Source organism: Lupinus angustifolius, chromosome LG13 (genome assembly GCF_001865875.1).
Source record: "Lupinus angustifolius cultivar Tanjil chromosome LG13, LupAngTanjil_v1.0, whole genome shotgun sequence".
In the NCBI taxonomy this organism is placed as follows: domain Eukaryota; kingdom Viridiplantae; phylum Streptophyta; class Magnoliopsida; order Fabales; family Fabaceae; genus Lupinus; species Lupinus angustifolius.
This window is the reverse complement of record NC_032021.1, coordinates 14,243,523-14,260,365: the sequence shown is the minus strand read 5'-3', so window position 1 is coordinate 14,260,365 and position 16,843 is coordinate 14,243,523. Positions and strand designations below refer to the sequence as shown.

General features: G+C 31.4%; 1 protein-coding gene across 1 annotated transcript; it reads right to left on the bottom strand.

Moving 5' to 3' along the window:
* On the bottom strand, positions 1,704–8,981 carry LOC109363386 (probable methyltransferase PMT16). Its single transcript, XM_019609634.1, has 6 exons — positions 8,236–8,981; positions 4,823–5,033; positions 3,940–4,237; positions 2,581–2,973; positions 2,253–2,330; positions 1,704–2,138 (listed from the first exon to the last, which is right to left on the bottom strand). The coding sequence occupies exons 1-6, from the start codon at positions 8,926–8,928 to the stop codon at positions 1,913–1,915; spliced, it is 1,899 nt and encodes a 632-aa protein (XP_019465179.1). The 5' UTR covers positions 8,929–8,981; the 3' UTR covers positions 1,704–1,912.

The window sequence follows — 16,843 nt, the reverse complement described above, 5'->3', positions numbered from 1 at the left end:
CATTTTAGTTCATCATATTTTTCGACCTTATCAGTTTAGTCCTTCAAAAAAGAAAAGGTTTAAAATGGTTCCTAAAAATTTCAAATGTGAGTCAAATTAATCATTTTAGCATGTTTATAATAATTGATAGAGATTAATTTGACTCCAAAAATGACTAATTTGACCTATATTTGAAATTTTTAGAAATTATTTTAGATCTTTTCTGTTTTGAATGACTAAACTGATAATGTCGAAAAATATAAAAGACTAAAATGAGTATTCACTTAAAAAAAACATTTCTCAACACATGCTCATATAGAAAGCATACCAAATAATTCCAAGAGGTTGAGAAAATGTTCAAAGTAAAACATGTATGGCACATGCAAAATAATTGTAAGACTTCTCTAATCTTTGATTTGATGGGGATGAGCTCATTGTCACTAACTAAATGTTCACTCCTAAAGTTTATTCCTAACAAGTCCGCAATTGTTGAGAAAAAAATGCCACTAACAATACAAAGAATTAGACTATGCTTGAGTTAATTAAGGCGAACATAGAACCAAAATAATATAAAAAACACAAGCCCCTACACCCACTTTCCTAATATTTGGAACCGTGTAATTATATTATTAATTTAATAATTCATAGTAGTATATTTTAGTTCTATTATATTATGATAGTTATTTGTTAGGTTCCAAATTCTGTTGAAAAAAAATTATAAACAAAATAAATTAAAGTAATTTGGATGAAGAAAAATGAACAAAAGAAATTAAATTAACTATTTGTTTGGGGAAAACTCATAGTTATAATGTAAGAAAAATGAAATATTTAACCAAAATAACATGAAACATGCATTACACTAAAAGGATATTGATATAGAGGCGGATCACCTGTCTCATAACCATGTTGCTGTCCCATCTAATCATATGATTGACATGTGGAATACAATTGATTTTATATTCATAACTTTTGTCTTACTTCAAGAGGTTCCTCCTTCTCTGTCACCTCACCATGTTCTTCCTTCTCTCTCACCTCACTTTACCACATTCCCCCTTCTCTCCCACACGACACATAAGAGTAACTTCTTTTAAAATTTAAAAATTGAATAATTGTGCATCATCAATTCCTCCATAATAACTCATCACCAAAAATTGACAAACACTTTATTAGGTTAGAATTGTGTAGAAGAAATTTTTTGTTCATAGTTTGCAGAAGCAATTCCTCCATAATAACCCATTACCAAAATTTGACAAACACTTCGTTGAGTTAAAATTGTGCAGAAGAAATTTATGTTTATAGTTTATAGAAGCAATTCCTGCATAATAATCAAACTTCACTCAAATTTTGAGGGTTTCCAAATTAACGTAATGTTGCTAAGACATTATTTATCCACCTCCAAGTTGCGTGGAGTAAGTAAGAAGATTGATATTTAGTAAATTTCTATGTGGTTCTATTAATTTCATTTTTTTCTAGTGATTTGGGACGCGTAGGAGATGCTGTCTTTAAAGACATATTTGACGCATAGAAGAAGTTTTGTTCTTGTAATCAAATGAAGTGAATAAAATAGTACTGAGTGAGTTCCCTCCATGAGAAATATCCTTGGTGAGCATGTATTTGTATATGAATCATACTTAAACCATTTATAATTTCTCACTTTGTTTATGATGGATTTAGAGAAACATTATGGAATTGTCAATACTTCATTTATCATTTCTGATACATTTACTTGACCCTTCCCTTTATGTCCAGATTCAAAGACCAACAAGCCACAAAAGAATACTTCAGGGACAATAATTGATAATTGATGTAAACAAATTTTCATCTTGCACCTCTCACAAAAATTGCAGTTGAAAAAGAATAAAATTCCTTAGAATTTTTTGACCTGTAAAGAAGAAGAAAGAATAGTCCATATATCAAAGTAGAGTTTTGTTTGTTAATCTTGGTCGGTTGGTTGAGCTGTCCAGTACTGCTTAACTGCTAACAATATCTTTTCTCTCTGGAGAGGTCCATTTTCATGGTCTGTAATTCTTGTATCCCACTGCAATCCATCTGCAATCCTCTTCACCTTCAATAACACATCGACATCGTCTCGTAAAATCACACTACCTTGCGGTCGAAGAATCCGATCCATCTCAAGGAGAATGTCCTCCATCTTACATCTGTGACATATTAATTTGATACATTAGAAGGACTTCAATTTCTAAAATTTACTTTAAAACTAGATAATGATGTCAAAATAAAAGCTCTTTTCTATGTAACCAAATTTACATCACCTGTTCTGGTAGAGACTAAAAACTGAATCACCATGTATGAAGTCATAAGTTCTTGGGTATGTAGACATAGCTTCACACCTGAGAATAGACCCCAAAAAAAAGTTAGTCATAAATTTTACTCTCAGCTATTTCCTAGGTAACCAAATTGGTCTGTTGCAGCCCGAATGTGGTTGCTTTGCCTCTCGATATGGTCACATATATGTGATTAAATGTTACACTGAGATTGTGGGTTGATGCAGTTGTAGAGGTCACCGCAATATTGCAGTCATAAATTGACTTAGAGGCTCTGATAGTTTAATTTACTCATTCAGCAAATGGAAAGACATACCAGTTTTGATAGGTTCCAATCAATCCACGTTCATAAATGGCACCAAGGGTGTTGACTTCAGACTCAACAGGTACCATGTTCATGACCCACACTGGATCATCAACAAGTGCAGCTGCAAAGCCTCCCAAATAAGCATTCATGTCAAGCAGATTTCGGTATCTTCCGCGCTCTGCTAGCTGATAGTCGACAGTTTTGTAGTATGCCACTCTCTTCTTCCATAAATCAGTATTCTCTTTGAAAATCTCAGCTGTAATTCCTTCCAAGCTTCCACTACTAATCCTTGGGGGAATTGATGTTAGTCTCTGAGGCCAATTGGCTAGTTTCCCACCACTAACATCTCGGATGCCCTTTACCTTCGGCAATGGTGTCAAGCATGTATCCATTTTAGTGTACCTGCAATGCAAAAGACTGTTGGAGAAAGCAACCAAAGAAAACAACAGCAACAACCAAACTTTAATCCAACTACGTGGAGTCGACTAAACCAAAGAAAAAATGCGGCCCTAAAGAATTTTCTCTTTTGGGATGATCAACCAGATTTAGGAACATAAAGGGAATGGAGTAAGAAACAAAGGCTGAAAAATGTTACACAAGCTTAGGGGCTTGGATAAGTTAAGTAACAAAAGTTGGAATCTGACAAAACAGATTATAGCTATACTGTTAAGTCTCTTTATCATCCAAGGGGTTTTGGTATAACTGCTAAACCCTCTTAGGCAGCAAGAATAATTTACTTTTATTCTTTGCAAAGAGACACTTCAAAAGCAAGATCCTAAAGCAAAAATCAATAATATAAGGACCTAACAGTGACAACTAGCAGTGATTGCAACTTGCAAGCCAATCTTTCCTCAATATCATTGATTCAAATTGCTCTAACTGCATCATGTGATGCAACTGTAACATTGCATCACACTGCAATTGCGATGTGACACTGAGTCAGAACGATGAGGCCATATCGGACCATATTTGGGCCACATCGGACCGCATCGAAATCAATAATATTTTTTAATCACAAAATAATTCACATCGCAATGTCCGCAATATGCATCGCAACAGCCGCAATAACCACAATGGCAGTGGCCGCAACTTTGACCGCACCACATTTTAAAACACTGCTCAAAATTGATTACAGATAAGTTACAATAACTGTATTACTTTCCCAACATGCTGATAAGGCCAAGGTTCTGCCGCAACATCTCGATTGTGGTGAGTACCACAACTGTATCAGACTATGATTGCGGGTAACATTAACCATAATCGGCCTGCATCAGCCCACAATGGCTGCAATCACAACATTGATCTAAAATCCTAATTACCACTAACAAGGTTAAGGCATTAACTGTATAACTAGGAATGTGAAGTTACCATGCTTTGTCTGGCTCTTGTTTCTCACAGAAGGGCCTATTCTTGAAGATCCTTTGCGATTTTTTGCAATGAATATGATTTTTTGGCTTTTGCCATATTGCAAGATCTTCCCTCTGTTTCAATTTTTTCCAGCATAGACTTTTTGCCACACTCTCAATAGCATTCTGTTCAACTTTGAGACTCTCAGTAGTTCTTTCCCAACCTTTCCAATGCCTCTGCCAGTTTATTGGTGGCCCTGATAGAATCCAGTACCCACCGGGGCGTAGGACTCTATCAACTTCAGTCAAATAAATTCCTTCTGCAAAACCAGAAGAAAACAAATTTAGTCTCACATTCACACAAACTGGGTGTCAATGGTTCAAATTATAGACCGCGTCACATGATACATCCACAATATTGTGGTTGCAGTAATCGCCACAAACGCATCACACCACAATTGTCATGTGATACCAAATCACAATGATGCGGACCAAATCAGATTATAGAGCGAGATTTGATAAGTACTGGTCAACAAATTGGAATTCATTTATCAACAGATTTTTTCTTCTATTTGAACTCATTTCAATAATTATTTTATCTGTCATATTGTGTCGCAGCGCAACCCACATCGAACAGCATTTAGGCCAAATCAATTTCAAAAATATTTTTTTAACCACAAAATAATTCACACCACAACAAAGACAATCTACATTGCAACAACTGTAGTAACCATAATTACAATAATGGTGATCACAACCACAATTTAAAACACTACTAGTTGTGTAGGTCAAGGTTTTGGGTGTTGCCGAAACCATGATCACAATTGTGCGAAATGTGAAAGTTGTGGATGTTTTCGAAAGCAATGATGAAAGCATTATTTAAAACATTGTACTAAAGTATGTACCATTCTGTCCCCAGGGAATGAGGCAACGCGAGCAATGAGCAATGTCAAAGGCTCTTGAAGGGTAAGGAAGCCTAATTGAAGCAATAACACCAATCAATGCAGGAACTCCACGTTCAAGAGCAAATTGAACCTGAGCTTCATGAGTGTCTCTTGGTGCAAATGACATTGCTAAAATGTCACGTGACAAAAGATAAGCTCCCCAACTTGCAACCTGAATTCAGTAAAATAGTAATGTGTCAGAGGCCAATGTAAAAAATATTGTGTTTACACAAAGGGTTCAACTTGTCATAATTAGAAACATAGCTCAAACTTGATAAGGATTTGTTTCCATTCGAAACTCTACTTAACTTAGAAACGAGTTATATTTCTAGTTTGAATTAGGCTCGATTGAAGTTTACAAACTATTTGATTTAATTAATTAGTTCAAATTGGGTTAGCTCATCAAGAGTCTGGTCATTGTTTAGTTAAACTCATTAGCTTTTATTTAATATATAAAATTAAATATTCCCCATATAAGTATATCTATATATATATACATACATATAATTGAACTAATAAACTTAACGAGTTGAATTGTACTTAACTGAAGTTGAACTTGTTTATTTAACAAGCTTAATTTTTAGTTCATATTTGACTTGTTTAGTTCATAAAACAAGTTTATCGAATTGAATAACAAAGTGGAATTTCTAATAAATATGTTAAATGATACATTTCACACTTTCCATTTACACAAAAAGTCAAGAATTGTGCCCTTTTTGGTCTTAATGTGATGTTATAGGAAATGTGACAAATGGAACATGGCTAACAATTTAGACGCCTTTATAATAATAACAAAATTCTACTCCGTATTAAGTAAGGAATACGAAGGTGAAGTAATATTTAACAAAATTCTACTCCTTATAAATTAAATTATTTTTATATCAAAAAACTCTTCTAAACACTAAAAAACAACTTGAACTTGTCACAATTTGATTATGAAAAAATATTATTGACTAGGCAAAAGAGACATGAATGAGACGATTGAGAAGTAATCATCACCTAATTATATTATCTCTATAGAGCTTTGAATCAATTCTTCAACAAACAAAATAACTTCAAAGTAGGTTTTAGTTATAATAAGAAGTATAACATGGTATGATAATTTAATATCACAATTGATAATCAAATGAATATTATTGACAAAGCAAGGGATGCATGAATGAGATGGGAGGTAACTAATATCTAACTATATTATCTCTATCCAACTTTCAAACTAATCTTCAACAAACAACTTGAGAACAGATTATAATTATTATAAGCACTTAGTGAATTAAAAATGAAGTTATTAGTTCAGTAATGAAAAGTCTAATCATATCATTAAGGGAAAATTCTTCATGCTTTGACATGAATAGAAACAAACAAAAAACCATCAAGTATATTTTAAGAAGTTTATTCTGCAAATTAGTTGGTAATCCTTTTGATACCTTTTTCTGTCTTTCACAAAAGGACAAAGTCATACTTCAGACCACACTCTTTCATCCTACCAATATTTCTTAAGACATTCTATATTTATATTATGTTTCATATTAATGAAAACATTTTATATTAATTAAAAATTTTACAATTTTTTTATTATTATTGGTACGGAACATTATTTAGAATATAATTTGGACCACATGTTTTTGTTTCTTTGAGAGTATATATGATTTTAAATGAAATTTTTATACACTATTTAAATCTTGAAAATAAATTTTTACTTATGAAAATAAAGTTGTGTATATTTAATATCTTGGTTAGTATAATACAGCCAAGTGAATCACAAATCACAATGTTTGACATAATAGAAAATTCACATAGATAAGGTGCATGTCAAGTTGTCATATTCAGATAGATTAGAAAAATTATAGATATATCCAAAAATAAAAAGTCAACCGTCAGAGATATCATAAAATGGATTTTTAAAAGAATTAGGAGATTAGGCTGAAACATAAAAAGTTGAGATATATTATTAAGAAATTTAATATATGTTTTAAAATATATTACATGGCAAATGCATCATGATGAACATATAAGCTCGGAATGATATGTTGTTATTGTAAAAAAATACTTCATAATTTTTTTATTTTAATATGTTAATTTGTCCCTAACAATTTTTAAGAAATTTAAAAATATGAATATCCCATTGAAAATCACAATTACCTATGGTTATTATCTCCTTATTCTTTCTTTTCTCTTCCCTCATCATACCTTAAGATAAAGATGAAAATAGGATAGTTGTCCAAATAAAATTTTCCTAAAAAGAGTTCATAGATTTTACTAAAAGATATTAAAAAAAATATGTTTAATAGCACAATTAATACATCATGTATCATTTATATAAATAATGAATTACGTCAAAATACCATACATATTAAATCAAAATAATAAAGGAAACATCAAAATTGATTTTTGATACCCACTTGATTTAGTTAGGATGATAGGAAAAAAATAATTGAGAAATTTTCCACAAGACCATTATTACATACCATTATAGGAATAGAATAATACGATTTCTAATTCCAATTAACACACGTTATGTCCTTTTAAAATTCTCAAACATTCCAAATCTGATAAAAGATTAAATTAATGCCAAAATAAAATCTTGCTTAATTAGTTAAAACTTAACACTAAAGAAATTTCTCAATTGGTATGATTCACACTGAAACGGTTCATTAGTCTATTGAGCATGGAGTGACGGCGAACCACCCGGTTCACCAAACTAGCTTTTCGGTTCAACAATCAAAATGAATCCAAAAAAGAGTTTTCAATCTGAAAAATTGCAAAGCAGCGAGAAGAAAGAGGATATGATTCAATAAGGAAATCAATAATAAGTGTAGATACCTTAAAAACTATAATTGGGATTACACTTATCGTGTACAATTGTGTACAATTATGTGTATAGTTATGGAGACTCAAAAACTATAATTGGGATTACACTATGAGAAATAGAAATATTTAATGGCATAATGTGAATTAGGATTTAAGACTTTGATTAGTGATCCAAATTGTGGATCACATCACATGATGCGGCTAAAATATTGCCTTTGTGATGGTTATCGCAAAAGTATCACACCGAATTATAGTGTGAGCGGTATTTGGCTTCATCAGATAGCAGGGCAACGACATCGGATCATATTTGGCATGTATATGACCGCAACACAATCGAGCGCAATCGTATCGGCTCATATTTGGTTGTAGCATATAGCTTTAGGGCATAAGGAATTCAAAAAATATGTTTTTAATTAAAATCATACTGAAATGACTATAATCTATATTACAACGAATATAATAACCGCAATCATATTAACCAAAATCGTGAACTAAAAACACAACACAATATAACATAGGAGCAAGAAGAAATGATCCCGAGAAAGGTGGTTCAAGAAAACACATACCCCACAACCGGTGTCTAAGGCAGTTCTGATGGACCCATCTTTAAGGTTGATCAATGCTCCGATATCATCAATATAAGCACTCGCACCACGTGGAAACATGGTTCCACCACCAGGGAACTTTAACCGTTCACCTTCATACCTAACCCAGTTCTGGTTCTTCTTCTCTATCGTCAGCTCCTTATGAGGCACATTCGCATACCAAACCGAGTCACGGCTCTCCGGCCACCGGAACGGAATTCTATACCCGTACGGCGCCGGAATCCGGCACTTCAGAACCTCGTTCGCCTCAGGACAGTGCCTCTCCCTGTATATAAGATTCTCCCGTGGAAACTTCAGTGATCTCTGCACGTCCTCGCATGGCGTGTATTCTGATAGCGACACGTTGCAAGGCGGCGCGTTGAAAGCACGCGCTGTAGTGGGTAGAGGATCTGAGAGGTGGTGATGTGCGGAGAAGTCAAGATTGGTGATGGGTTTGGTTGGTGAACTTTGTACGGTGGATTTGGAGGTGGAATTAAGATGTGGGCAATCACCGCCGCCATTAGCGGCGGTGAAATCTTTACTGGAGATGGCGTTGGTGGGTGAGTTATGCCAGAGACCAAGAAGGTATGAGAAAGTGCAGAGAATACTGATTAAGGTAATGAGGTAGAGTTTGGAGATATGTTTGTTGGGTTTCTTTGGAAAAAGAGATGCCATTTTTTTTGTTTATGTGATTCGAATAGAGAGAGAGAGAAAGAGAACTGAAGGAGAGAGAAAAGGTGACAAAACTTGGAGTTACGAGTTAGGATTTTATACGTTATATGGAGAGGGGTATGTTTTATTATTTCATGTGATTGTGGGGGGCGAGTGATGAAGACGCGTTTTTAGAGAAGGTGTGTTATTGTTGAAAGGTTGGTAAGCGTTGAAAAAACCAAGAGAATTGAAAGTTAGGGAAGGGATACACATAACACTTTTCCTATTTAACCAATTAAAATATTACTTTTATCTTTTTAAAAAATTTCTTATATTCATTTGATAATATTTGATTAGTTTGAGACATGAAATATAATATAATTTGAAACATGTGATCTATGTCTGATAAAGATCACCTCCTCCAATGTACACTACTATGTCCGGCCTAATAATTGATGTCACGTGATTTTTGTTAACGTTAATCTTAAAACCAATTCATAAAAGATGAGTAGTCTAACATATATTTAAATTATTCCCGAGACAATGAGGCAAACAATGTGAGACTTATCTTCCAACATGCTCCTTTACATAAATCTGTCGTACCAGGCGAAAGGTTACTTTTAACCCATAACTAAATGGCTCTTTTGGCCTATGACAACTAGGGATGACAACGGGCACGGGCGGGCGCGGGTAGTGCTTTCTCGTGCCCAAACCCACAATATTTGCGGGTACCGTGTGGGTAGTAGATATTTACGGGTACCCAACGAGTTTTTAATTTTAATTATATATTTATATAATTTGTAATAATCATATGTAAAAATAATTATTACATGAAATAATATGATATTTATATGATAATTTTATTATCATAGTCAAATATGTGTAATTTATTATAAAATAATAATAAAATATATGACATATAATCTTAAAATAATAATAAATATATATAAAAATTTAACTAAAAATTAAATATATAAATTTGCGGGTATCACAAAACCCGCTCCTGCCTATAAGCTATTATTGTAGGTACAATTGCGGACATTTCTACGAGTACCCACAGGTCGGGTTATTTTGCTTTCCCTGACTCTGATAACATGTTAATGTTATCTCAAACCAATTAGCAATGAGAGGAGTATCCTAACAAGTATTTAAATAATTTCCATTACAATGAAACAGACAATGCAAACTTACTTTCTAACAATGTTATACTTTATTCAAACATACAGAATAAAATAACACATAAAAATGAATATTTTGAATGAGATGCAATTATAATGGGAGGAGTAGGGGATGACAACACCACATATTCATCAAAGGAAGACTGTGTGCGTATCTGTGTCTGTGTCACTGTGTGTGTGAATTACTGGCACATAGTATTGACTTAAGACTCTACCTTCTCTTTCATGAATTCAACTACTGGGAATATGAGCTGAAATTAATTTTGTTTATTTTTCAATTCTTTTATTAAAAATAACTTTAAATAATAGTCACTAAAAAAATATTTTTGTCCAGTAGTGGAGAGCTTTCCAATAATGGAGTGGATTTCCTGTTTTAATCTCTTGACCTTTTTCCTTTTCCACATTTCCAATATTAAATAATCACAAATTTATTCAAACGTTATATAATTTTTTAGCTTATTAAATAATTAGATGCTTTACATTTTTATCCTTGTATAAAAAGAATATATCCTCTTCATCCTAAAAAAGATTAAAATTAATGATATTGCACTCTAACATTAACTTTTATTCCTTGTAATGGTTTATTTGTTACGTTGGGTGAATGGACACATCACATTATATATCATTATAAATAAATGTATTAAGGAGAAAGTTAAAATAAATTTTATTGTATAAAAGAGTATAATTATGCCATTGGTAGTTTGGACAATTTAATAAAACATTTAGAAAAGATTAGAGATCAATATTTCGTGAATAAATATGATTTATAGTAGAGTATTATGATTTTGCTCAATCAAAATAGTTGACATCACCTTATGAGATTAATGATTGGTTGTAGTTAGGAATATCATTTGTAATTTCAAAATGATATAAAATATTAAAATCAATTATATTTTGGGGAGATACATGCTTCTAAAGTAGCAATGGTAATTTGGGTCACCATGTTTGCTCTTCCCATGTCCATGTATCCGCTAAATTGTGGAGGGCATGGACATGCCCATTTGTGAAAATGACATGAAATATCAACTGCTATTGGTGCTTATCAGATCATGAGTTATTTATTGCTTAACGAAGAAATGGTTAGTAAAACGAATTTTATTCCACACTCTGATGGTAAATACAAGATGTATGCAATGTCCATCCTAAATATAGAAAGAACGAGCTTGTAGGCTGCCCATTATACAATTAAAAATATGTAAAATAAAACAAAATTAAAAAATAATGTTATGATACTATCATATTTTTAAAATTACACATAAAATTGTACTAGTTCAAACAATTTATTATTAAATATCCTTAGAGTCTAATAGAAAATTAAAATATAACATTTAATATTTAAAATCATAATACATATGAGTGACTTGTCCTACCCGTTATAAAAGCTCGAGAGCAAAGTGGATATTTTGGGTTAATAAATAAAATTTTCATGTTATGGCCGCTCAATAATAACGGAGAGACGAGGCCCATAGATACACCCAAATTGTCAAAGTGACTTTTAATTTTAGGAGAGTGAATGTTCACTTTGGAATGTGTAAGGTGCATGTAACTATTAAATTTGAGAAGAGAAAATACTTCATTGTTAACACCATAAGTAGAGGAGCTTGTATAATGGTGAAACACATACTTTCCATATTGTGAGGTTTGTATCTTGCGCTTTGCTAATATCATCTGTTTGGGAGAGAAATACATGATATGTCCATGTCTAAAGTGTCTAAATCTTATGTTTTGATGAAAACCATATATAAAGGATTTAATTAATGTTATTTTGTTGTTGACATGACTAATTATTGAGTAGAATTAATTAATTAATTAGATAGATTCAATACTCATCTAATAATTAGGGGTCACTTATGTACAAGTCAATAGTTGACTAGCTTCCTAAATTCGTTATAACCAAAACTTGCCCGAGCATTGAATATTCTGAACAGAAAATAGCATTACCTCTTTATTCCTTTAGCATTTAATCTCTAATCGAGTTAGTTATAGTGAAATCGTCAAAATGATATTACTTTGGTACAATTATAATACCATAGGTGATTTACTTCTTGTACCAAAGGAAATATGTCCAAAATGAGAAATATGATCTACCTTATGCAAAATGTGAGTCTTTAAATCTACTTTTGGATTCTACAAAGAGATAAATAATTGATCAACAAGTTAGAGACTCAAATGCATTTATCTAAGCAAAGCAAAGAAGTCAATGTTGAACACCGTCTCGAAATGCTAAGAGATGCTTGAAGACTATCAATACCAAAGTCTTTAGAAAAACCCTTAGCTAATAAAAAAAGAGTAGAGAGCACAAACACAAATTAGTTGCATTGTGGAAAAAAGTCTTAGTGTCTAACAAACACTATCTTCTAGAGCTTCATTGTACATCCTTTATTCATTTGAAGTTGTTGATTAGGAAATCTTCACTAGGCTTAATTGTTTATCAAACTATGTGTGGAGTGTGGCTGGAAGATTCACATTTTATTTGTAAACTTATAGTAGTTTCACCAATCCTCAAACAAAAATACGAGAAGCTTGCAAGGGCTATGATAAAAAAATAATACTTAAACATAGTTTGAATAGGCTATTGTAAAAAAAATACTAGGACATAGCCTAAAGATGATAATGTAAAGCATACTCCGGCACCGAGTTTGAAGAAACTTGGTCACCAAAGAGTGTTAATCAGTCTAAAATTATATACTTCAACAAGTTTGGATAGACTTAGTCGACAAATATTACTTCTACAATGTTGTGACCTAATTTTCAATTAAAATTGGTTGTAAGACTTAGGAAGACACGGAATGAAATTCCACCATCTTCTAAATAATTTGAAGTTGCTACCATGTTTTTTGGGCAAAACACATAAAACTCTTTTTATATCCAATTTTAGATAATATGGTTATTGAATTAAAGTCATGAACTCGGGAGTCAAATACAGATCGGGGAAGATATTAGCATCTAATCCTCTCATATTTTAAAGGTATCCTCACTGATTCTATAGATTAATTTATACCCTAATTCAATTAAATATTTCATTATTAATGAAAAATACTATATATTTTTATTAGGATGTCTGAAAATAGTTTATGTCACTTCTAAATATTCCTAAGCGTAATAAGAAAATCAGGACTATGTAATTCTAGTTAGAAAATCAATTGATAGGTTCGTTAATTTTAATGAAATGAAGTTGAAAGAAAATAAGTATATCATAGATTACCTTCCCTAGTCGGAGAGATGGCAGAAGCAATGCTAATGATCGTAATAGTTATCAATTTGAATAAAAAGAAAAGATATGATACTAATTATGATTGTTCTTCTAATTTTCAATTTAATTTAATAAAAAATAGTAATATTATTTTTCATTAAAGAAATTATTTAATTAATTAAGGAAATTAGTAGAAAATGGTCAACATTGGTTGTTAATCACTTTCGAGAGATTGTAGATGTATTATTATTGGTCATGAGCACTTCTCAAATTGGAGCAGAAAAAGCATATGACATGAGTCTATACTCTATACCATCCTATTAAGTTCTTAAATTAGTTTTCTATAACTAATTGTAATTAGAAGATAATTTTATATGTAATAGATAAAATAATTTTTTAATGCTTATTTATTTGGAGTAATTTTTATTTATTAATATAAACAACTTAAAAGGGTTTAAGGAATTTGTTAAAAGAAAAAAGGCAACTTTAATTGTATATCATCCCTATAGGAGAGATGACAAATTTAGTACTAATAATTGCGACCATTTTTCAACCCATGTCATAAGGAAAGGTGTGACATGAGGTGCGATCTTTTTCATAAACTCTTTAAAATAATATATTTAACACTTTAATAAAATATTTAATTATTACTTAAATAATTTTTATTTAATTAATAAAACATTTATTTATAAAAATGAAATTATATAATTAATTAAAAGTAAAATTAAAAATATAAATAATTACAACTAAAAGAAAACAAATATTTTCATGCTCATGTCATGGGATACAATGGCAAACAACCATAATGAAAGAAGAAGCAATAAATTAATATTTAAATTGCCTCCCAAATTATACACCACATTCAACATCCTTATTTCTTTGAAAATTAGAGAAGCTTTCCATATGTCGGGTGTGCTAAAAAATGGGATGACATCTTCTGTCCTAAAAAAATGTGTTACTTCATGTACCATTATTTGTGACTGGTTAGAAAAAATACTTAATTATTAAATTTTTAACTTAAATATATTTTTTCAACCAATCACAAGTGAATAACACATGAAATAATACACTTTTTGGAATAGAAGTTGTGGTTCGCTGGATTATACCATTCAACATTTTATATTAATTTTTCCATTTTTTGGTTGAATTTTGAAATAACATAGTCCTTACAAGAATTTGATTAGTTAATGACATAATGTTCAAATTTGATAAGGAAATGATGATTCACGTTATTAACTACTTTTGACAAAAGACAAAGGAAACAATTTGGAAATTGTGAAATATCGTGATGGAATTAGAAATGGAAGAGAGTGAAACATGGTGGGTGGATAAAATGATTGAGCCTTTGACACAATTCAGAAAAGGAATGCTGACTAATAGATTTAAATACATTATTATGGTATGGAAATATTTTCAAAATAGATTAATGGTGTGAAAATTAGGAATTCGGTAAGACAATAGAATAAAACATACTTAAAATGATAATTAAGATGAAATGAATGTAGAATTATAGTTATAGGGTTCAATATGAGTATGATTATAGATTATTATAAGTGAATTTAAACTTTATGGAGGTTGGTGCAAAAAGATACACAAACACACAAAAAACATGATAATGACATTGTATTCCTCCTGAATGCCTCCTAAATCCCTCCATAAACCCTAAATAGTGAAAAATAATCAACCCCATGATAATGACAATTGATGATAGTCATGAGCATATGGAGTTGTTCACCTTCATTGTTATTGGTTGGCCTAATGATGACGAATTTTATATTCGATATGGTGAAGGTGGAAGATTGAAGCTTAGAGACTTGTGATCAGCCAACAACATGTTAAATTTGTGTTTCCCTCTTGGATCCACCAAAAAAACCTTCATTTCTTAATTGAAAATAAGATAAACTTTTCAAAACAAGTGGGCCTAAGTTTGCACATCAACATGATAGCTCATTAACCCCATTACAACATAAAATATGATTATAAGGGTTAGTTTGAGAGTTGGATTTTGGAGGGGAAGGAAGGGAAAGGGAAGGGTTAGCTCCCAAGCCTTCCCTTTCCCTCCCTCCCCCTCCAAAATCCAACTCCCAAACTAACCCTAAGTGTCTATTTCTGGGCTTAGTTTACTACAACCCCTTATTTTTCTCATCCTTTTTTATCTTTCATTAGAGTATAGGACAAAAAAAATTAGGTGATCACATACAATGAGGTTGCAGAGACTTAGTTAAGAAGAATACTCGATTGATCGTGCTTGAAGAGACACTGAATACTTTTTTGTGCCTATGGAGGCCTTTTGTACTTGTGTGTCTATAAATAATTTATATATATATATGATTGGGAGACTTAAGAGCCCATGTTAAAAGAATACTTTGATGTTTGCAAAGACTTTATTAATTTTTAAAATATATAATATAATATAATAAACTCTTAGTACTTCAAGGATTGAACGTAGGTCGAGTTTAGATAAGCCAAGAAAAACTATATGTGTCTATACTCTAAATCTTTATTGATTTTTATTGAGTATTCATCTAACCATATAGGTCATTTATCAAAAAATTATATGAGTCCATTTTCTCATGTTTATCTTGCCAATCTCAATTTTTCAAAAAAGCATGATTACAATTCAAAAACCACATTTTTGGTAGTTAGAATAAAAAAAGTGAGAAAAATTAAGTTGTTAGTAAAGAAATCATATAAATTAAACTTTTTGAATATTAAAAGGGGCAAATCACCTTGTTGTGCACTTTCACAAGTGTTTGAAAATAATTTAACTTGGATTATATGATGTTCTCCCATGTTTAAGTCGAAATAAATATATTTCTTTAAGACTTTCTCCATTAATGAGTAAACCATATATGAGTAGGTTCTATGCTACAAATGTCATTTTTAAATGATAGTTTAAGTGTCTCCACATAGAGACATATGATATTACCAATTCCACCATATGGCCCAAACTCGAACTCAAATCAAGCCGACCGAATAGATGGATGAGGCATGATGTTCGTGTAATAGTGATGTGGTATGCTTTCTCCCCACTACAACACCCTTCTATCCATTGGGAAACATCTCAAATAACATATCTTTTACTTATAAACATTTCTCTGCTAGGAAAGGTAAAGTTATGCAACTAAAATCCTATTTGGAGTCTCATGCATTGTCTATCTTTTTTAAGAGAGTAATAGAACTAGTTAATGTAGTTAACACTATCTTTGCTAATGTAAAATGCGATGGTCTTGAAATTTGGAGAAAAGCCTCTCCAAAAGCCTCATGGAGTATACATGGGATAGAGTGCAGAGAAGTTGTGAGGCTTCAATTAAATTTCCTAGCATTTTTAAAAAAAAGCCACTCATCTAATCATACACTCAGAAAATTATTTTTACATTGCTCATCCAAATATTTTTTAGAACTATTACAAGAATTGTAATGATAAGGAATTTAAGTATAAAAAATAATTGTCTTATGAAATTTAATGTTTAGAATGTTTATTAAATTTGTTAGTAACAAGCGAACAATCAAATAGTAAAAGAGAATAGAGATAAGAGAATAACACGAGAATTTGGTGATGAGATTC